Source organism: Penicillium vulpinum (assembly GCF_028829585.1).
Source record: "Penicillium vulpinum strain IBT 29486 chromosome Unknown utg000004l_segment0_segment0, whole genome shotgun sequence".
Taxonomy (NCBI): domain Eukaryota; kingdom Fungi; phylum Ascomycota; class Eurotiomycetes; order Eurotiales; family Aspergillaceae; genus Penicillium; species Penicillium vulpinum.
This window is the reverse complement of record NW_026643244.1, coordinates 3,459,540-3,480,784: the sequence shown is the minus strand read 5'-3', so window position 1 is coordinate 3,480,784 and position 21,245 is coordinate 3,459,540. Positions and strand designations below refer to the sequence as shown.

The 21,245-nt window shown below is 48.6% G+C and overlaps 10 protein-coding genes across 10 annotated transcripts; 8 read left to right on the top strand and 2 right to left on the bottom strand.

The window, feature by feature from the left end:
* Positions 1 to 328: 328 nt before the first annotated feature.
* On the bottom strand, positions 329 to 2,465 carry N7479_009801 (putative ATP dependent RNA helicase; the record flags this gene model as incomplete). Its single annotated transcript, XM_057257494.1, has 3 exons — positions 329 to 463; positions 525 to 2,183; positions 2,241 to 2,465. The coding sequence occupies 3 exons, from the start codon at positions 2,463 to 2,465 to the stop codon at positions 329 to 331; spliced, it is 2,019 nt and encodes a 672-aa protein (XP_057104952.1).
* A 296-nt stretch (positions 2,466 to 2,761) lies between these two features.
* On the top strand, positions 2,762 to 4,235 carry N7479_009800 (Ubiquitin system component Cue; the record flags this gene model as incomplete). Its single annotated transcript, XM_057257493.1, has 5 exons — positions 2,762 to 2,782; positions 2,845 to 3,154; positions 3,224 to 3,466; positions 3,522 to 3,785; positions 3,838 to 4,235. The coding sequence occupies 5 exons, from the start codon at positions 2,762 to 2,764 to the stop codon at positions 4,233 to 4,235; spliced, it is 1,236 nt and encodes a 411-aa protein (XP_057104951.1).
* Positions 4,236 to 4,637: 402 nt separating this feature from the next.
* N7479_009799 (mitotic-spindle organizing protein 1) lies at positions 4,638 to 5,102 on the bottom strand (the record flags this gene model as incomplete). The annotated part of the gene is made up of 3 exons (XM_057257492.1): positions 4,638 to 4,703; positions 4,803 to 4,880; positions 5,013 to 5,102. The coding sequence occupies 3 exons, from the start codon at positions 5,100 to 5,102 to the stop codon at positions 4,638 to 4,640; spliced, it is 234 nt and encodes a 77-aa protein (XP_057104950.1).
* Positions 5,103 to 6,425: 1,323 nt separating this feature from the next.
* On the top strand, positions 6,426 to 7,748 carry N7479_009798 (uncharacterized protein; the record flags this gene model as incomplete). Its single annotated transcript, XM_057257491.1, has 4 exons — positions 6,426 to 6,672; positions 6,733 to 6,773; positions 6,851 to 7,227; positions 7,289 to 7,748. 4 exons carry the CDS (start codon positions 6,426 to 6,428, stop codon positions 7,746 to 7,748), a joined length of 1,125 nt encoding a protein of 374 aa, XP_057104949.1.
* A 728-nt stretch (positions 7,749 to 8,476) lies between these two features.
* On the top strand, positions 8,477 to 8,772 carry N7479_009797 (uncharacterized protein; the record flags this gene model as incomplete). Its single annotated transcript, XM_057257490.1, is given in 2 exon segments — positions 8,477 to 8,480; positions 8,498 to 8,772. The coding sequence occupies 2 exon segments, from the start codon at positions 8,477 to 8,479 to the stop codon at positions 8,770 to 8,772; spliced, it is 279 nt and encodes a 92-aa protein (XP_057104948.1).
* Positions 8,773 to 9,651: 879 nt separating this feature from the next.
* On the top strand, positions 9,652 to 10,560 carry N7479_009796 (metallophosphatase domain-containing protein; the record flags this gene model as incomplete). Its single annotated transcript, XM_057257489.1, has 1 exon — positions 9,652 to 10,560. The coding sequence occupies one exon, from the start codon at positions 9,652 to 9,654 to the stop codon at positions 10,558 to 10,560; it is 909 nt and encodes a 302-aa protein (XP_057104947.1).
* Positions 10,561 to 10,922: 362 nt separating this feature from the next.
* On the top strand, positions 10,923 to 11,414 carry N7479_009795 (GNAT family N-acetyltransferase; the record flags this gene model as incomplete). Its single annotated transcript, XM_057257488.1, has 1 exon — positions 10,923 to 11,414. The coding sequence occupies one exon, from the start codon at positions 10,923 to 10,925 to the stop codon at positions 11,412 to 11,414; it is 492 nt and encodes a 163-aa protein (XP_057104946.1).
* Positions 11,415 to 11,932: 518 nt separating this feature from the next.
* On the top strand, positions 11,933 to 14,767 carry N7479_009794 (putative transmembrane glycoprotein; the record flags this gene model as incomplete). Its single annotated transcript, XM_057257487.1, has 1 exon — positions 11,933 to 14,767. One exon carries the CDS (start codon positions 11,933 to 11,935, stop codon positions 14,765 to 14,767), a length of 2,835 nt encoding a protein of 944 aa, XP_057104945.1.
* A 971-nt stretch (positions 14,768 to 15,738) lies between these two features.
* On the top strand, positions 15,739 to 17,713 carry N7479_009793 (PP2C family serine/threonine-protein phosphatase; the record flags this gene model as incomplete). Its single annotated transcript, XM_057257486.1, has 7 exons — positions 15,739 to 15,774; positions 16,123 to 16,441; positions 16,500 to 16,573; positions 16,631 to 16,715; positions 16,784 to 16,990; positions 17,046 to 17,288; positions 17,370 to 17,713. The coding sequence occupies 7 exons, from the start codon at positions 15,739 to 15,741 to the stop codon at positions 17,711 to 17,713; spliced, it is 1,308 nt and encodes a 435-aa protein (XP_057104944.1).
* A 1,188-nt stretch (positions 17,714 to 18,901) lies between these two features.
* Positions 18,902 to 20,572, top strand: N7479_009792 (choline-phosphate cytidylyltransferase; the record flags this gene model as incomplete). Its single annotated transcript, XM_057257485.1, has 4 exons — positions 18,902 to 19,401; positions 19,532 to 19,882; positions 19,944 to 20,355; positions 20,435 to 20,572. 4 exons carry the CDS (start codon positions 18,902 to 18,904, stop codon positions 20,570 to 20,572), a joined length of 1,401 nt encoding a protein of 466 aa, XP_057104943.1.
* Positions 20,573 to 21,245: the final 673 nt, after the last annotated feature.

Below are 21,245 nucleotides of genomic sequence, written 5' to 3'. Positions count from 1 at the left end.
GAAGATTTGAAGTTGTGTTTGGGGAAGCTCTCCACTCCCGTGACGTCGTTTTACTTCGGAGAATTGAGGTGATACTACGTAGTACTATAGTATCTCAAGAGGGACCATACTACACACTGTTGTTTATGATTCTCTTATATTTCGACTTTGCAATGTGCTAAATCTCAATATCACTTAGTGACCCAAATTACCTCTGTCACTGTTACGGCCCTTACTTCCCCTCAATCTATAAAATGCAACAACACAATATATCTCATTCCATAATATCCTTGAACAGCTGAGCATCATCGCACATATCCCTTTCTAGCTAAATTCCAACATTGTGCTATTACTGCCTGACTCGGTAATAATCCGGAGCATATTCCAGCAGATAACTCTTCTCGATCTTAGTCACATCGCGGATATAAGTCTTTTCGCCCGTTTGCATGATCTCATGGAATATGACCCAGTCGGCTTTTCGGTTCTATATTCAAGTCAGTAAACAAGACCACGCACTTTTGCACACACGATTCAGGAGCACTTACAAACATCAACGAGGTGGGGTGAGGATGAAGAGTTAGACCACCACTAATAGTCTTGAAAGTTCCATCTGGTTGCATCTTCGCCGCATGAGCAAAATATCCCGTTGTAAGACACCTCCGAATCTGCTCCGGCTGGCTGCTCAAATCGGCTGCGCCATGACGGGATGAGAGTGTCTCATCGACTTGAATGCCAAAACGTTCTAGATACCGTTTCAACTGGCCTCGAATGCTCACTGCGCGTAGAAGTGCCCGGTAATTCAAAAGGTTGTCGCGACACCATTTCGAGTCCTTCTTTCCCGTAGTGACAAATGCTTGATACACATTCAGGTACGTCAAATGATCGCCTTCTTCAACGGCGAATTTTCGCCGGTGACTCTCCGCAGATCGTTTGTCTCCATCGTGCTGAACCCATAATGTCCCCTGGAGGTTGACCATGGCTGCAATTGTGAGTATTTCGCTTAGACAGTTGAAAGATGGCGCGGTAAGAAGGACTTTAGCCATCATGGGATCCAGGGCAATTTCTGCCATCCGCACTCCAAGCGGTTTTGTCAGTTTGGCATATTCGTCAATCGCACCGAGAGAGGACAGTAGCTCAAGTGCACGAATGATAAGTTCCGCCGGGGGAGGTGTCAAGAAGTCGAACCGGACAATGTTGTCGATGCCCAGTGCTTTAAGCTGCATAACGACCGGTGCGAGATCTGACCGCTGGATTTCAGGTACGGTTGCTTCCGGCATCTGCTCGAACGCTTGTTGCGTGTACAGACGGAAACATTTACCTGGCTTCGTTCTTCCAGCGCGGCCAGCTCGCTGGGTGGCGGATGCTTTTGATATCGGCACTGCAGTTAGTGTATCAATACCAGTATTGGGATTGTATGCTCTGAGCTTGGCGAAGCCGCAATCAACCACATATACAATCCCGTCTATTGTGACCGAGGCCTCGGCAATGTTGGTCGAGACGATGACCTTTCGGGTGTTTTCTGGAGTCGGCTCGAAAACATACATTTGCTGTTCCGTGGTGAGTCCAGCATAGAGTGGCAGCGTAAGCAGAGATGGCGCCTTTGGATGGAGAGTTGCCGCTCTTTCGGATATCAACTGGATCGCAGTGTCGATCTCTTCCCGGCCAGTCAAAAAGAGAAGTACGTCGCCTTCTGGTTCTTGGGTATGGATATCAAAGACGGTCTTGACTGCTCGCTCTATGTAATCTTCTGCTGGAGCGTCGAGGAACAGCATGTCAACGGGATACATTCGTCCTTCCAGACTGATGATCCGACCAACGCTTCCACCCAAATCCGCGGGCTCTGCCTCGGGCAGGTACTCCTCGCCGGCGAAGAAGCGAAGAAATTCCTCTGCTTGGAGGGTTGCACTACTAACAATAATGCGAAGTTCAGGGCGCTTCTTGCAGATCTTCTTCAGAGTCCCAAGGAGCACATCGGTACCGAGAGATCTTTCATGTGCCTCATCAACCATGATCACTGAATACCGCGAAAGTAGAGGATCCACCAGGGCTTCCCTGAGCAGCATTCCATCTGTCATGAATTTGATCCTTGTTGCAGAAGATGTCAAATCTTCAAATCGGATGGAATAGCCCACCTCTTCACCGACTTTGCATCGCATCTCTTCGGCTACTCGCGTTGCAACCGTTGTAGCAGCCACCCGCCGGGGCTAAAACATGGTTAGTAACTATTTAAATTGAAATATGATGATGGGATCAGTGCTCACTTGTGTAATAGCAATGATCTTCCCATCCTCGCACCATCCTGCCTGGTCTAGATACTGTGGGAGCTGGGTTGTTTTCCCACTTCCTGTTTCGCCCACCACGATAGTAACGGGGTATTTCTCAACTAAATAGAGCAGGTTCTTCTTGTGGCGTGCAATAGGCAGTAACGCAGCCGGTTTGTACAGGGCTGGAATGAAAGAGGTCGAGAGCGCCTGTTCTGATGCCATTTTGGATCAACTTGAATTTCAACCCTGTTGTTATAAGCAACCAGATTAGGAATTATACTTACTGAAAATGCAAGCACTTTGCAGACTGACAACTTGAAGATGTCAATGTCAGATGTCAGATTCGTAGCAGAAATATCCAGGGAGATAAGCTCGCTCGCCCACTATCACGTGCGCTCCACGTCACTTGGAGCTTCCCCGATATGTTCTGCTCTCAGACATTCTCAGGCAACACTGTTTTTTGTGAATTTCCCTTCAGTCAATTTCTATACTCTGTTAGATCCTGAAGATACCTCAACATGTCTGAGGAAGACAAAATGGTATGTTTACTTACTTTCCGGCCGCATATGACCTATCGCATGAGGCTCACATTCATACACAGAACACTCCCAGCAAGCCCTTGGCTACCCTCAACACGCCTAACAGCCCCCGACCCGAGTCGCCGACTACTGCACGCCCGATGGACTTTGACGATGAACCCCAAGAGACCGGAATTATTGCTTCCTCCCCTGTCGCTCCTCAGCCAGCTGCCGCCGAGGCAGCCCCGCCAAAGCCGCCCCGGCCCCTGAACCCGAGAGAACAGTCAGAGAGCACCCTTAAGGAGGCATTTCCAAGTATCGAGCCAGGTGTTATCAAAGCTGTCCTGACCGCAAGCAATTGGAATGTCGAGCGGGCGTTCAATGCCCTCCTGGGTTCGTGGGGAAACTACCATTTATGAAATTTATGAAAGGAGTATGAGCTGACCATGGCTCTACTTGCAGGCATGACAGACCCCAAGGCTCAAGAAGAAATGGCACCGCCGCCAAAGCCGCCGCGCCCAACACAACAGAGTACTGCTGCACAGAGACAACTGGAAGCCGATGAGATGTATGCACGCCAACTATCGGAGCACTACAATGCGACAGGACGTCGCGCACCACCCCCAGGTTGGGAGACCGACCCCCGATACCAGCGACCTAGAGGAAGCGAGGAGTCGGAGGAGAGAGAATATAGCTTCTTTGATGGTATGGGTTATATGTTGGTTTGCCGAATGAGTTTGTGCTAATTGAGTATTTAAAGATGATCTACCGGTGATCCGCGAGAACCTCCGCAAGGGCTTCCTGGAGACACAGAATAAGGTTAACTCGTGGGTAACAAACCTCAAGAAGAGAATTGATGGAGATGATTTGGACGAGGAACCTGTTCAAAGAGAGACTCCCACCCATGCCCGGCCCCGACGTAGTGGTGATATGGGCCGTCGCAGTGGAGATCGTGAGCGCTATGACGCAGATCCCCAAGTTCTCAGCGATGATTTCTCTGCTCTCGAGTTGAGGGATGGCGAAGGTAAACAACGATCTTAAGTCTGGCATCGTTGAGTCTTGCTAACTGTGCACAGCTCCCCCAGCTCGCCCCCTGCGTCCCGGCCAGCCCAACCTTAAACTATCCGCGTCTCCTTCGCCAGACAGGCGCAGGGTGTCTTTCCAAGATGGGCCACCCACCGAGATCGACAATATTTATGATTCCTCCACACCATCTCAGCGTCTCAGCTCAACAGGCAGCAAGGCGAGCAAATGGCAACCATTGTCCAGCGTCGCGCCTTCTCCCGTCGCGGAGAACGACCCATTCAGCCTCGGCGACAGCGATGACGAGAAGGAAACTAAGACTAAAGAGCAACCCACTAGCTCAGAGGGCGATCAACTCAAGAACGCTACCGTCGAGTCGGTGTCAGACGAGGTGGGTTCCTCCAAGAACCAGGAAACCAAGGGCGCAACAAAGCCCGACGAGTCAAAATAATTGCGAATTGGAATTTGAATATCCCCACACTGTTATCTGAATCACTTCGTGCCTTTCCGCATTCCCTCTCAGCCCATTATCATATTCATTTCCCATATCGTTCTACTCTACTAACTCACCTTGCTATGCGCTACCAACCTCCCTGAGTCTACGATACCTAGTAAAGGTAGCCCAAGTTATTTTCCAGCCTTTTCAATGTCTCCATAAACACAAGCCAAATTGAAACTGTATTTGTACCGAAAACAAGCAACAAAACAAAAGGGTATAATCTCCGACCGGCCCGTATGGTAGTGAATACACGGCCTCAACGCCAAAACCAGAACAAATCAAGAGATCTCGTTCAATGCACCGATGTGATAATAGGTAGCTCTTCTTTGAACTCACACCAACTCCCCAAAGCGATTACTCCACGGGAGCATTGCCCAAGCGCTTTGAGCCAGTCTCCTTGCGCAGATCCTTGATGACAGTCTGTAAAGCAGTCAGCTACTAGGCACCTTGAACACCAAATCACGCGCGCAGAGAGCTATATTATTCAGATTTGATGCCAACCTCGGGGGAAACACCTACCGCCAAAGCATCGGGGTTGACCCCGTTTTCAATAAGAGACACACAAAGCGATAGCTCTGTTCTGTCCAGGTTTGTATTCTGTTCAACATGTTAGTTTTGGTAGCTATATCTTTGTTTTCTTTGTAAACAAGAGAGAATGACGACATGGACTAAGGTAAGGAGAGTTCTGAATCCTGAATCCTGTTTCGGTCTGGAGAGGTAAACACGTACCAGTAGGTCGGAGATCTCCTGGAGGATATCGATGACCTCTCTTGCGGCTTGGCGCTTGTCGTCTACCTGGTCTTGGGATTTTGGGGGCATTTTTAATTGATTTGATAGTGAAGGTGGGGTGATGGAGGATGGTGTGGGTGGTGTGGTTGGTGTGATGGTTGAATCTGTGTGGAGTTGGGGCTAATCGTGGGGGGTGAACGTTTCTGCGGATCAAACAATAGTAATCCTGATGTATTAATCCTACCTACGCAGTACTTCGTACATCATGATATTTATTTGAGACCATTTTCTATATTGACGTCATTTTGTTTGTAAAGGAATCTCCTACTTCAATTGTTTTTGTGCTTTTTACTGGTGGATATTATTAGATATAGTGCTTATCTTCGACTTTGTACATTCTACTAAAATATATAAGAGACTGCTCGGAGAATTTAATGCATCTAAATTTTGATTTATTGCATTAAATCCATAGGGCATAGGGCTACAGTGTCATATTTGTGTGTTTCTTCTCTTCCTATCACTCTTGTATCTTCAATATTATACACTAAACTGGCATCACTGAGGGAATTTATATGATAACTATACAGGCCATATTAAAGAGTCTCTAAAGAGGTCGGTTATTTGGACATAATTTCCTGCTTCTTCTATTACTCTTCTACATTATACAATAGTTCGAGCATCACTAAAGTCTGAGGGAATAAATGCCGACCTGTAATATTATTGTAGGTATAGTTAGAAGCCAAAGTGGTAACTCGTCCACTTCCAAGAGAATTATTCAGCCAATTCATTCGATACCTTCAAAAACATCATTCGATGGCTTAGTATTCTAATAATTTCTAAAATCCAAGAAATGTTGCAAATCCTAATATAAAGCATTCTGTATTAATTAACAGAAGTACAAGGATAAAGTACTACCTTGTTGATCCTCAAGGAATTGCAACAATTGCAATACAATCTTCAGACATTTGATCCTTCAGCAGGGCATTGTTCACATGGCGAAAGTACAGTTTGATCCATAAACGACTATCTTCACCACTAACAATCGAAGATCATCCCACGGCCAGACATGCCCATTTCGCCCCCAACCCTAATCGCCATGCCCGCCCGTGCGGAATAAAAACGTGCAATTTATGCAGAAAGATGCTATCCAAATGGAGAAAGTGGACCTGGAAAATTAGTGACCTGAGCGTAAAAGAATGTACAGTTAACTATCCATTTTAGGATGCTGCCCTAATAATTTTATATGATCTCATTCAGGTTGCTAGATCAAAATGACAAGATTACCCATGCTCGCTTGTTAAATTTTTGACAGGTCTACAAGGCTACTCACATTGCTTTTGTTCTGTGTTTACAGAACACCTTTTAGAGTGTCATTCTCCATATTTCAGAGTGCTGGAGCAGTAAACCGCAAATATGGATATGGAACATATGAACATGACATCTGTTTTCGGACCCCCACCGCCGGGGGTCGATCTCACAGAAAACAGAAATGTACAGGACACTATTGCTGTGGTGTCTGTATGTGCGCTTGCGATAGTAACAATTATCTTCCGTCTTATTGTGAGGGTATATGTCCAGGGAGCGAGGCTGGAAGCCGATGACTGGCTGGTTGGAATAACTGGCATTCCATTGATTGCATTACTTGCATCATCTATTCTTGGTACGTTGGAATCCGATCTTATATAGAAAACAAGACATTAACAGTATATCCTCGAATTAGGTGGCCGCTACGGTTTCGGTTTACATGTCTGGAGTGTAACAGTGGGAAACATGGTCAAAATGAAAAAGGCATGACCAACAAGACTCTATGTCTCAGAGCCAAATCTAATCGAATATAGATCCTCTTTGCCTACCTCATTATCTATCTCCTCGAGCTCCTTCTCATCAAAATCTCGATTCTTATGTTTTACCGTCGAATCTTCGGCATGAACTGGATGATCTGGGCCACCCTTCTCATCTCCTGTGGCTGGTGGCTAGGAAGCTTAATCGCAGCCCTATGTGCCTGTGATCCAATTCCATTTTTCTGGACCGAAATCACCAACCATAAATCTGGCTCATACCGATATAACTTTTACTACTACTACATTGGGAATGCGGCTGCAAATGTCCTGACGGACATCCTTATTCTGCTTGTCCCAATGCCTATTATTTGGAAACTTCAGATGCGGACAAACCAGAAGATTGGCGTGTGCGCTGTGCTTCTTCTAGGTGGATTGTATGTTCTCGAACGAACCGAACCTTTTCCAAAAACCAATACTAACACAACTTTGTCTTAGCGTCTGCATCGCAAGCGGTATTCGAATTCACTACCTAAACTACCTCAACGGCAACGTCGATCTCACATGGGCCTTAGGCAGTGTATCTGTGTGGTCAACCATCGAGCCGTGCATCGGTATTATCTGTGCCTGTCTCCCCGTCCTACAGCCATTCGTCCGCTCACTGTTCAAGAAAATGCCGAATTTACCGGGCACCCGTCATATCGGTGGGACGCGAGGACTGTCTAGTTTCGTACACAGAATATCTCTCCACGAACGCAAAGAAGGAAAATATGACGTGCAATGCACAGCAAGAACAAGTCCAACGCCCTTTGGGCACTCAAATGAAGATTTTGACCCTCTTACTACGGTCATGACTCAGGTGGGGACAGATTCAAAAGAGAGGTTTAGTGGTGGGGAGGAGAATCTGGATCCCATGGCTATTCGTGTTAAACGAGTTGTGCATTGGAGTATCGATTAGGCCCAGTCAATCCTAGTGCCAGTGGGAATTTTCTTTGTCTGGCGTTCTGTGGAAGTTATTGCATATATACATGTACGTTTATACCTTTGTAGGGAGACTTTTGTTGGTTGCGGACCCATTTGCAGATAGTACTGATACCATAAAAGGCACATATTATCTTGTACTTCCCTTTATTTCCTCACCTATACCTATCCTTTGCCTTTCACTTTTTCCTATGTTTGCATAATTCAAGATTGCGTTGCTTTCTCGCGACAGATTTTGCCTTTTTTAACTCATGTGCTCCCTCGATTCCGTTATTAATACTTCTATTTCTTCTATCCGACCGGACAACTTTGCAAGCACCCCTGCAACTTGTTTCAATGTCGTCAATCTATCTTCAATCAACCCCCTAGACAACTTACATTAAATCCATGCACGCGAGAGACATCTGGAATTTGAATACCGAGCTTGAGCGCGATTCATGGAAATGCCAGGACATTTGTGTGGGACAACGATATCTGCAGACTGGCTGAGGATACGCGGATTATCAACGATGTGCTTTTGAGCGAATAATCGTCAAGCTATGTATCACCACAACATCCTACGGCGCAGAGTTTAGGACTATCACGACATATTGAACACTACAATGATGGGAAATTGATATTCCCCATCTCTCCCGGTCAGCCCCCGCCTCATCAATATCCCCCATACCCTCATACCACTCAACACCCAACCATCCAGAACTAACTATGGGTATCTCAGTCTCCTAGCAATCGCCCGTATCGTTCTGGTAGTCCTTTATCGCAAGCGCATGAACCGCGACAGCCGTAAGGGTCTAGAAGATCGCCAACGTGAAGACGGCTTCTATGCTCACTATGTGACCCAGCGCTTCGGCACTGAGGGAGCAGCACCATCGACTGGACGCACCAATCATTCCCACTCACGACGCACCTCAGGCGACTCGATCTATGATTTCAAGCAGGATCACCCTCATCACCTTGCTCAGTTGCCCGGTAATGAGCCGGGTCTTTTTGATAATCGGTGAGAACACTCTATCCGGTAGGGTCATATATGTCAGATGGCCGATGAACTTTGACTCCAATGGATACATTACCCCAACCCTAGCCTCGGCTTAAGGAGAGGACTGGGAGATTGTTCCAATCATAGCAATCTGATTCATGGGACCCTACATATCCTGCTTCTTCGGTATGACTAGTAATTGCCATTTACTCCCGATCTCCACTAATGATTATTAGATCTTGAGGAAAGTGTTCTCAGCCCGACAACTACTCCAGTAATTGATCATCTCAAGACAAATGTGTCTTTGTCACAATGGTTGCAAGAATAAATTGAGAACATCGAAAATTCCTCCAACGCTGCGTCATCTGTAATTTCCGCCGCCACATAAATTGACGAATTTACTGACGTTGACAAGCTCAAGTTGAGCGAAAAGCTAGTATAAATTTTTTGGCCCCTTCTTCTTCTTTAGGGCCTAGAGAGCAGGTGGAGATGGGGAAAGGGCCTTCGAACAGGAGTACTTAGTGCTGTAAGAAGAGAAATAGAGCATCGCTATGTTCAATCATCAAATCAATAAGCTGTACATTGCAATTTTGTAAAGAAAAGATGAAATAGACATCAATACAGCATACCACCGAGTGATTCTAGGTTGTTAGGTTTGTATCTGGGGAGGTTGACATGCAAATATGGAGGGAAAAAAGAATGAAAAGGTGACAACGGCGCAAGACGAACGACAATCCCTACTAAAAAGTCAAGGCAGCATGTGTTCGGAGAAATCAGGTCTAATTTAAAAAATAATAATAATATTGAAGCCAAAACATCGTGCATCAACTCCTCCCTCACTCACATCTCAAGCATCAATGCCTGAAGCCCTATCGGGTTGAAATCTATCGTCATGTCTTTCAGAATGACTGCACTCGGCATTAACTCGTCATACCCCATCGTACCACCGGCACTGCCATCAGCTTGGCAACAATTCCGAGATCGACCTTGTCTCTTCCTCGCCCGACAGCTTTATGCCTGGCGACCAGTCAACCTTCCTCCGCTTCCCGAAAACCCCGTCACAATAGTCTGCATCTCAAACACCTATAGAGAGCGACCAGTGATACCAAGTGGCGATATTCTGATCCATGCCGGCGATTTGACATCAAATGGATCGCTTGCCGAGCTCCAGATCACGCTAAACTGGCTACAAGCCCAGCCTCACCGCATAAAAATTGTTGTGGCGGGTAGATCTGATCAGTATCTTGATAGAATGAAGATGGGAAGTCGTTGCCGCTGGAGATTAGGAGATCCTCAGAGGTTATATTGGGGCGACATCATCTATCTGGAGCACCGGGATGCTATTGTGGACTGTTGGAACGGACGCCAATTGCGGATCTACGGAAGCCCATACTCACCAATGACCATTCCTTCCTCGGCATTCCAGTACCCCGAGTTGGATAACGTTTGGGATAGAATCCCTGACGACACGGACATTCTCATCACTCACACGCCACCATACACCCATCGCGACTCTCTCGGGGGCTGTAAGCACTTGCTGAACCAGATATGGAGGGATCCTCCTCGACTGCATGTTTTTGGATGCTCTCTTGAGAATAGTGGATGGGAATTCTTGCACTATGATGCTCTTCAGGAGGCTATGGAGAACATTGAGGCGGAGGGTGGGGGATTTTTCAATCTTCTGATGGTATTCAAAGGCCTCGTGCAATCCTTTTTTTACCCTGATATCAAAGCTAGAACTCTGCTTGTAAATGCATGCATTAACGGTGGATTGTGGAATCTTGGACGCCAACCGATCGTAGTGGTCATTTGATCTAGGCTAGGAAGAAAGTCAACTATGTGCTCAGCCGCTTGGTAAGGATGTGAGACATGACTCGACATGTGATTTATCAATGAGAAAAAAAAATGTTTCTAGTTGTATGACGTGCATAGACGCGTAGATGAAATTGAGATAGTATTGTCAATTTGTAGTTGTTTATAGATCAAGGCGACTCTCATTGGCTGAAACTCACCGGTGGGGACCATCCATAACACTTTTCACCACCACGGAGTACTTGAACCTCATACATTTACACGGCATAACCTGGCGCATATACAGTGCCAAATAGCTGGAACAGGCGTGTTAAAACTAGTCAGCCCTGGTTTGGAATGGCACCTCAATGCGAACCGCGAGAAATGGGAGGAATGCCCGGCCTCACTATCTCGGACATTCATTCCTTGAAGAGGAACGAGGCACTGGAGATTCTTGCCCAGATTTCACGCGTCGAGAAAAAGACCTTCCCAACCAATGAGGCATTCCCATTCGGTGAGGACCTGTGGAGAAAAAAGCCTAACACCCGAGTTCTGTACGCGATTCGAGCTAAGGGATCGCAATCTGATCTGATCGCCTATGCGGTCTATGTCCGACAGAAGGGCGTTGCGCTATTACACAAAATTTGCGTGACAGAGCCTAACCGCCGTCAAGGTGTTGGCCAGGAGGTGCTGTCCTACATTCAGCAGCGCCTACGAAAGGAGGGCTGTCAGTATATTCAACTCTGGGTGGACCAGGCTAGGGAGCCTGCGCGCGCCTTGTATCTCCGTCTTGGATTTGAGGAGCGTGAAGTTATCCCTGATTACTATGCCCCTGGACGAACAGGCATCAAAATGGTCCTAGATTTAGAAGCTTGATAGTTGAGCCACTGTCGTCAATGCTGCACCCCTCGGGCCTATTTTCCTCCCACTGAAAATGTTCCTTGCCTTATTGGTCCCTTTTGAATACGTCTGAGGGGCAATAAGTCCTGATGGTTGGGCGCATCTATGCTCCTTGGCTGCCCCAGGAGCCACCTGTGGCTACCCCTTGCATGGACCGGGCGTCTTCGAAACGTGAGATTATAGCGATCGCGCCCGTGTCCATTCTCCGCTGTCATTCTGCTGCATACTTCCGATATCTAGCATATCCAGGTATGGCTTTTTTGAAAGGGCTCGCCTTGAATGTCTCCCTGGTCCCTTTGGTGCGAGAGGGACCGCGATCCTTTTCTGGAAGATCATGCGTGATACTCTTTCATCTTCATCCTAAATCTCTTTCTTTCCTTCTTGATTACTTTCATAATCTTTTGCCGTGGGATTGGAATCGCTGTTGGTGATCGGTGAGCTAGCTGTGTCTTTTCCAGCTATATACAGTTCCAGTGTGCTCGCATTTCTCAACAATGGCGTTCTTTCTCACCATCATGCTGGCTTTCCTGTCAATCACCAGTGCAGCATCCTTGTCTGCCAATTATCCTATAAACGCGCAATTACCACCAGTTGCCCGAGTTTCACAGCCTTTCCAATTTGAATTCGCCCAAAGTACTTTCTCTAATAGTGATGGGAAAACTAAATACTCGCTATTAAATGCACCATCATGGCTCGAAGTGGACAGCAGCAGTCTTACACTGTCCGGAACGCCACATTCAGGCGACAGTGGCGCCATCGATTTCAAGCTTGTGGCATCGAATGGGTCGGAAAAAGACAGCATGGACGTTACTTTAATCGTGACGGCAGACCAGGGACCGACGGTGAACAAGCCGCTTGTACCTCAACTACAGAAATTCGGACCGGTCTCATACCCTGCCAGGCTCTTCATCCATCCCGGTCGTCCGTTTTCAATTGAGTTCGACCAGGATACCTTCGATAACACGCATCCTTCCACGATCTACTACGGAACCTCGCCGCACAACGCTCCCCTGCCTTCCTGGATCAACTTCGACCCGGCAGCCCTAAAGTTTGTTGGAAATAGCCCTGCTTTTCCAGGCGCTGGGCCTCAAACATTTACTTTCCAGCTGATCGCATCAGATGTAGCTGGGTTCAGTGCGGCCAACTTGACCTTTGAACTCTCGATCGGTCCCCATATACTGACATTCAACGAGACTGTCCAGACCTTCAACCTTACGAGAGGAGAAGAGTTCAATAGCCCCAAATTCACTAGCTTTCTGTCTATGGATGGTTCGCCAACTACTATCAAGGAGCTGGCAAACGTCGATGCTGAATTACCGGACTGGTTGAAGTTGGATAAGGACAATATCGCGTTGAGTGGGACACCACCCAAGGATGCCGTGAACCAGAATATCACTATTGCCGTTACAGACTCTTTCCAGGATCAAGCGCACCTGATGATTCGCTTGGAGTTCTTGAAGCTGTTCCTTGACACCGTCGATGGCTGTGAGGCAGCCATTGGCCAAGACTTCAAGTTCGTGTTCAACCAGTCTATCGTCACTGATGACTCTGTGCAATTGGAGGTCAACTTGGGCAGCAACCTCACATGGCTTACCTACTTCTCGGACAACAAGACTCTTTATGGACACGTTCCGGACGACATGGATCCCCGGAAGTTCACCATTCCTCTTACTGCACACCAAGAATCAACCGAAGACACAATGGATTTCATTATCGATGTTCTCAAAGCCTCGGACACACATTCGAACCCCACCGATCCGTTCACCAATTCTGGCAGCTCCAACCACAAGAAGGCTGGCATCATCGCCATCTCAATCGTGATTCCATTTGTGGTAATTCTGAGTTTGTTGATTGTATTCTGCTGCTGGCGTAGCCGCAAGAACTCGCCCACGATCGAAGATGGCTCATCCGACAGCAAGCTTGCTCCACCACGACCTGTTAGACCAGATGTTCCTATTTGCCAGCCATCTGTGGCAGAAAGACCTTCTCGCGATGAGGATTCCGAAGATTGGATGAGTCCTATCACCCCATCATCGATTCCCAAACTCGAACTTGGCCCCGTATGGGATGTGTCATCATTTGATAAACGGGAACACCCAGTTAGCTTTACTATCCCTGAGCCCATTGTTCCCCCTCGCTCCCCTGCTCGCAAATCTCCTACTCGTGGTGGCTTTGTCCCATTGCGAGACTCTATCATCCAAGAAGATAACACCGTTCAAACCGTCTCTCCCTCCAGGAAGCAAAACAACCGCCTCTCATACTCGAACAGCCCCGTGCGTCGTAAGACCACCACTCGGTCCCGACGAGAGCCATTGAAGCCGATCCAGCCGCGAGCCATGAAGCGAGAATCTATGCAATCATCCAAGTCCAAGAGATACTCAAAGCGCTCGAGCGGTATCTCCTGCATTGCTTCTGGACTGCCCGTACGATTCAGCGGAGCCGGCCATGGCGCTGGCGGCTTCGGGCCTCCCGGCCACGGCGTTGTGCAGACATCATGGCAAAACGCGCGAGCCTCAATGATGAGCGACGAGACCAGCATAGCAAACATGGCGCCAATGTTCTCGCGTCCGCCAGGAGCACGCATGCGCCACAGCATGGCATCCAGCATCCCGGACAACTACAAGCGCATGACCCTGCGTACCGTCGAGCCCGAGGGATCCATCCTCTCCGAAGCCGATTCCCTGGAAGCCTTTGTCCATAGCCGAGCCAAGCACCGCAACTCCTCCAACCCTCTCTTCTCCGCACAAATCAGCCGACGAGCTTCCTCCGGATTGCGCGCGCTTGATCGAAACTGCGGCGACCGTAGCCGCGCCGACACCGTCTCGGAGTCAACCTTCAGCGACGAATTTCGCCAATCTATCCGAGAACGGCCCGTGTCGACTGCGATCTCGGCCTCGGAATACGGTGATGAAAACAACAACCGCTTCTCCCATTATCAAAACACCCACCAGGCCGGTCTGTTCCCTCTTGCGGAGGGCAGCGTATATGGACAGAGCCAGCTAAGCCTTGCACAAGACTACCGCGGTGTCATCTCTCCGCTGCCACGGTACTGGAGCGAGAATAGTATGGGCAGTGGTCGGCAGTTGGAGGGCCAGAGTCAGGGCAACTCTCAGCCTCAGAAAGTGAATGATGAAAACGCTATGCCGCACAGCTCGTCTATGATCTCGGATCTGGATGAGCATCTGTCACGCAAGGTCAGCTCTAATAAGAGCCCCGATCATCCCTGGTGGTTGTCGTCGCCTCTTCAGGCCCCGCAGCCGGTGAAGAGTCCTGGTAACGGTAATCGGGGTCTTCCTATAGCTAGTAGTGGAGAGTTGGCATTTGTTTGATTTTTGGCTCCGCCGTCTTTTCCCCCGTCGTATATTTCTATATCTCTATCTGTTTCTGTCTTCCATCTGTTTGTTTCTGGCGTTCTCGGGCATTGCATGATATCCATTGGCTTTTCTATGGTTGATTGGTTGGCATTTTGGTGAATTCTTACTCGTTGGTCTAGTTTTAGAGCGAATAATAACATTTCTACATGATTTAATGTTGCTTAGGTGTATGCATGCATAGCGATCGGGCTTCTACAACATCGGGTTCACCGCTTGGGTCTCTCGATATCCGCCTTCGTAGTCACCTCTAATAAGCGTGGAACACTATAGAGTCCATGGCTCATGAGCGGAATGAGAAGACCTTTGAAGGAAGTTATTCCCTACAAATAGAGTGCAGGTTTTCCAAGTTTGAAAGTCAGGCATTCTAAATAGCATGGCATGACTGTACAGTGACTACAGTGACTAGTTACATAGTCCCTGTTTACTTTCCGCTCAGCCTCAATGAGATACAAAATTGAAGATACAAGTTACTAGGTATAGATCATATCTTGATATGTAAGCTAAAGACTTATTTGCCCAAAGAAATTCTCTCTAATCCCAATCTTCTCCCAAAACTCCGTCTAGTAACCAATCTGATCCCCTCACGTGACTCTATAGAGCAAGGCGTAACAAAAGCGGTAAACGCAATACCAGGAAATCTCTGCGATGATCTTCTCAGGACTCGGACTTTCTCTCTTAGCTTCCTTGAAATTGTTTCTCCAATCTTTGTCTCCTTACAAAATCGCTACTGTCTTCTAAAACATCCAAGTGCAAAGGCAAGAGATCTATCGTCATCCGTTGTTCCCCACTTATCGCGGGACCCAGACGCGCTGAAAGCCCTGCGCCCTCATCTGACCCTTTCCCTCCAGCACCTCCAGCATTTTCCACACTTCGATCCAGAAACCTCGATTCCATCACCTCCCCCGAATTATTCAATCTTTGCCAATATGGGTCAAACCCTATCGGAGCCGGTGGTCGAAAAGGTGAGTCCGATATTTCGCTTTCTTGATTCACACCCCACACTGGCCATTGTGACCCAACAATATGTTTTCTATGCCTTCCAAACACCCCCTTTCTTGGCTCCCATCATACCCCAGATTAGGGATTCTGGACCGAGTCTCTCAGTCACGTCTTCCATTTGAACAGATAGTCCGTGCTGTCGCTCGGAGGAATCTTCCTCGGGTTGCCATGCGGGGTCTTGGGTAGTCCAGCTGAGTAGTGAGGGTGGCTCGACCAGCAACGAAACTTGTGTCGCAATCTCACCAGGCAGCCTTGCATATGCCGTGGAAAAGTATGGAGTGTAACTAACATGTTATTTTCGCTTGTTATAGACATCGTCCGAAGGCGGGGATGACTGCTGTGTGTATGGTGTGTCGGCCATGCAGGGCTGGCGAATCAGCATGGAGGATGCCCACGCTACAATCCTTGACCTCCAGGCAAAGTTCACTGGCAATAACGACAAACCGACTGATCCGGAACACCGCCTCGCGTTCTTTGGTGTTTACGATGGCCACGGTGGAGACAAGGTGGCATTATTCACTGGCGAGAACCTGCACAAGATCGTCTCTCGACAGGATGCTTTCGCCAAGGGTGATATTGAACAGGCCATGAAGGATGGTTTCTTGGCGACCGATAGGGCTATTTTGGAAGGTCTGTGCTATCTTCTTGTTCTCAGGTACCACGTGCTAGATTGCTGACTTGAGCTTAGACCCTCGTTATGAGGAGGAAGTGTCTGGCTGTACTGCTTCCACAAGCATTATATCACAGAAGAAGATCTGGGTGGTATGTTATGATTTCAAATCACATTGGACTGTAGAGGCTCAGACTGACTGGTTATAGGCCAACGCTGGTGATTCACGATCCGTCTTGGGTGTTAAGGGACGTGCAAAGCCCCTTTCATTCGATCACAAGCCTCAGAACGAGGGTAAGTACATGGGATCATAGAGTTCGCTACATGAAATATAACAGGGGACTAACAAATAATTATCACAGGCGAGAAGGCCCGTATCACCGCTGCTGGTGGCTTCGTTGACTTCGGTCGCGTCAATGGCAACCTTGCCCTGTCCCGTGCTATCGGTGACTTTGAATTCAAGAAGAGCCCTGAGCTCTCCCCCGAACAGCAGATCGTTACCGCATACCCCGATGTGACTGTTCACGAGCTGACAAATGATGATGAGTTCCTGGTGATTGCCTGTGATGGTATGTCTTCTCTTTTTGCTCCCTCTCGCCAGTCTAAATGCTAATCGGCCTACAGGTATCTGGGATTGCCAGTCCTCCCAGGCTGTGGTTGAGTTTGTCCGCAGAGGCATTGCTGCCAAGCAGCCCCTCGCCCAGATCTGTGAGAACATGATGGACAACTGCCTCGCCTCCAACAGTGAAACCGGCGGTGTTGGATGTGACAACATGACTATGACCGTCATTGGACTTCTACAAGGCAAGACCAAGGAGGAGTGGTATAACCAGATTGCAGAGCGGGTTGCGAACGGGGATGGACCTTGTGCTCCGCCCGAGTACGGCAAGTCTCCCGAGGAACCCGAAAGCGTCCCCACTTCTTCGTGCTGACGGTCAGTTCGTGCAGCCGAGTACCGTGGCCCCGGGATCCGGAGCCAGTTTGAGGATAATCCGGATGAATATGATGTGGAGATGGAGCGTTCCCGTGGCTTTAGTGTCCGTTCGGGCCGCATCATCCTCCTAGGTGATGGCACTGAGGTCATTCCGGACCAGAACGACGACGAGCTTTTTGACCAGACCGAGGAGGATGAGGACCTTACCAATCAGGTGCAGCATGGATCGGATGCCCGGAACGACCGCCAGGCCACTCCGGGTCCTCAAGGGAAACAGGAGAATGCCAGCGGAGCTTCTGCACAAATATCCGAATCTCCGGCTTCCACTGACGTCGAGAAAGAGAAGTCCTCATCGTAGACTATGATACGAACAGTCTATCGATTGGTCCAACCTGTTTTGGTTTCAATCTGGTTTTGTTTTCCTTGCCCACTGTCAACGACCCTTCCCCCCTGATTCCACGATCTATGCCCTGTTTTCCTCCCCCTTTCTTTGTTTTGCGCTTAGTTATCGTTGGGCTCTGGTCCCGAGCCTGTTTACACCCTTTTTTTAAACCCCTTCGACTTGAAATGGATATTTGTCAGAGACAGGAAATGCGGCAAAGAGACCCACAGGGAATTGAATGAGATGAAAGACAAGAGCTTTGAATTTCCATGGAGGGTCGATTTTGAAAGAGAGCCCTTCGTCGGGAGCCAAATGGGCCTCATGAACACGTTTCTTACTTTATGCCATCACCACAACAAGATACCGCAGAAAATGCCCGCTATTAACGAGCCATTTACTTACACTTCCCTATCTTCTTTTCCTTTATTTTTTTTTCGGGCTCTTTTTCCCTCCTAATCCCCATGTCTATTCCCTACCTATGGTCACTGTGATCTACGGGTCTGGTCTATACGAGAATGAGTACTTGCTAGGGGCGCAAGCTGGTAGAGCTGTGTATTGATTGAGGTTTCGTCAAGGTGAGCAATGGGCAATGGCAATGGTCATTTACATACCCTTTGGCGTATATCTGATGCATTGAGCGTTTTCTTTGTACCTTGGTAGATGTTCTATTTTAAGCAACAGAGTTCTGAGAGAGAAAACCGTGCATGAGTGTTTATTTGTAGACAACTCAAAGGCAGCAATGGAAGTTTTCTATCAATTTCTTATTTAATCTATTGATAGGTCCATACACATCTAGTGCCTTTATTCTACCTCTACCCCTGTACCTTGAAAAGGGACAAACCCACACGTGGTCAGTATAACTAAGATAATGCCAAGATTTGGTTTTGCAATACAAAATACAGATTTGCAATTCTTAGTATTGTAAGATTCGACCCCGTTGACTCTTTGACACCGCCCACAGGTCCACCAGGGACCGTGGGCTTACGACAGCGGAGCTTGCGGCCCCCACTATTTCCCCAAACAGAAAATTACCAGTCTCCCTTGAAACCGGGTTGCCGTCATTCAGGGTTCAGCATTAATTCTCTCCCTATTCCCTCAATCCTCAACTCTTCACTTATTCCCCTCGGAAGAAATCTTTCTTTATTCTCCAGGGCCGAAATCACAATGTCGCCATCTACCTCCCCCGCCGGCAAGCGCAAGCGCAGCGCCTCTCACCTTCCCGCGCCCGTCCCGAAGAACGTCACAGCTGACCTCCAGCCGTCTTCACGCGACGCGTCTGGCGAAGAAGGCGGCGACGACTCAACAGAGCCCGCCAATGTCAGCTCCTACAGCGCCAATGGCGCACGTCACTCTTCTAAGCGCGCCCGCAAGTCTGCCGCCGATGCTACAAGCCACACCGAGGTAAATGGGGCCATCAACAAGGAAGATCCGGGTGAGCCATCTGAGACGACTGTCGCCAGCAGCGATATTGAAGGTGGTCCTCGGACGCGCCCCGGTTTACATATCGATCTGCCCGAGGATGATGAGCCTGTTACAGAGGAGCAAATGGCACCTCCGGTCTTTGGGCGCTTGCAGGATCCCGTCGGTTACAAGACTAATCCTCCCCCAACCGGTCGCCCGGTACGCGTGTACGCGGATGGTGTTTTCGATTTGTTCCATCTTGGGTATGTGATCACACGAGCGGATTTAGTTCCAGTTCCAGTTTCGGCCCCCATGTCCACAATCAGCCCCAATTTCCACATCAGGTTTTAGGTCTGCTCGATTGGGTAATAGTGGCTGACTATCAATTTATAGTCATATGAGACAGCTTGAGCAGGCTAAAAAGGCTTTCCCCGATACTTATCTTATCGTGGGTGTTACTGGCGATGAGGAGACACACATGCGCAAGGGTCTGACTGTGCTCAGCGGCGCCGAGCGTGCGGAGACTATCCGTCACTGCAAGTGGGTTGATGAGGTTATCCCCTGCTGTCCGTGGATTGTGACACCGGAGTTCCTGGCTGAGCACAAGATTGACTACGTTGCCCATGACGATCTGCCCTACGAGGCTGCTGAGGGTGATGACATTTACGGGCCTATTAAGTCCCAGGGCAAGTTCCTGGTGACGCAGCGTACAGAGGGTGTCAGCACCACTGGTATCATCACACGGTATGTTCCGTCTTCCATAACAACGAATCTAACGGACCAATACTAACATATCTATTTGCAGGGTTGTCCGCGATTACGACCAGTACATCTCCCGTCAATTCAAGCGCGGCGCCTCCCGTCAAGAACTTAACGTCTCATGGTTGAAGAAGAACGAGCTCGAGATCAAGCGTCATGTCGTCGAGCTGCGTGATAACATTCGCAATAACTGGACCATGACCGGTCAAGAGCTCGGCCGCGAGCTGCGCCAGATCTGGCAGAACAGCCGTCCTAACAGTCCCGCGCCCAGCGGCCGCAACAGCATGGACTGGGGAATGCGCGGGCCCCTCACCAGCCCTACAGGTGGCGGCAAGTCGCACCTGTCGCGTGTGGGTGCAGATGTGCCTAATCGCTCAGATAGCCCCATGGGCTCTCGCCGCAATGAGGATTTCGCTACTGGTTACAGTCTCGGATTGATTGGAGGTGTGCGTGCTTGGGTAAGTCACACATCCTATAATCGCTGTATATGCAGCGCAGCTTTATCTAGTGTAACTCGTACTAATATGCTTGATATAGATGGCCCGCAGTCGTCAATCCCTCCAGGATCACCCCAGCGGCATGCAAAGTCCTACCGACGAAGATCCTGAGTCCGAGCACAACAATGGCTACGAGGAGGAGGTGCGTGGCCGTGCCGGTCACGTCTCTTCACAGTAAATATGTTTACTGCCCTTGAAGCCACATTGTACCCGACAAAGCTACAAATTGGGTGGTACATAGGCGTGCCATTCTCCCTGTAGCCGCAATCTACCCCACTCGTCCCCAACACATCTTCCCCCCCCCCCTTCCTTTACATATGTATTCATCTTTTCATCTTGCATTCGGTTCATGTCTTATACTTTCAAATTGTGCCGTAACTGGCGGTTTTTCCTATGTCGGGCGCTTGGTGTCTTCTTTCCTATGTGAATGGGCTGTACGCTGGACTTGGCTAGTTCGGCCTCGATACAGTGTTTTTGTCTTTTGATATTTCTATTTTGTTTTGATTTGTTCCCTTGGTTCTCCAGGGTTCGACCTTTTGGACGCTCCTCCTTCCCCCTAATACTCTTCCAATGAACGTGTTTCCTGTTTGATGTCTTTATATAGAGTCTTGGTTTGGTGGTGATGGTGATTGCTGTCAGTTGATCTGATTCCTTTCATCTGATCATGATCTCCGATCTTGGTCTATCCTCCAAGGCTATTTCCTCCCTCCTTCCTCCCTTCCCCTCACCCCACTGCTTGTTTTAGTTCATGTATAAAAAAAAAGGTGGAATTGACGGACAGCTGATCGAGGTACATGACCCTGGCCTTGATTGTGTCTGTCTGTCTGGATATGGACTGCATATAGTTCGAG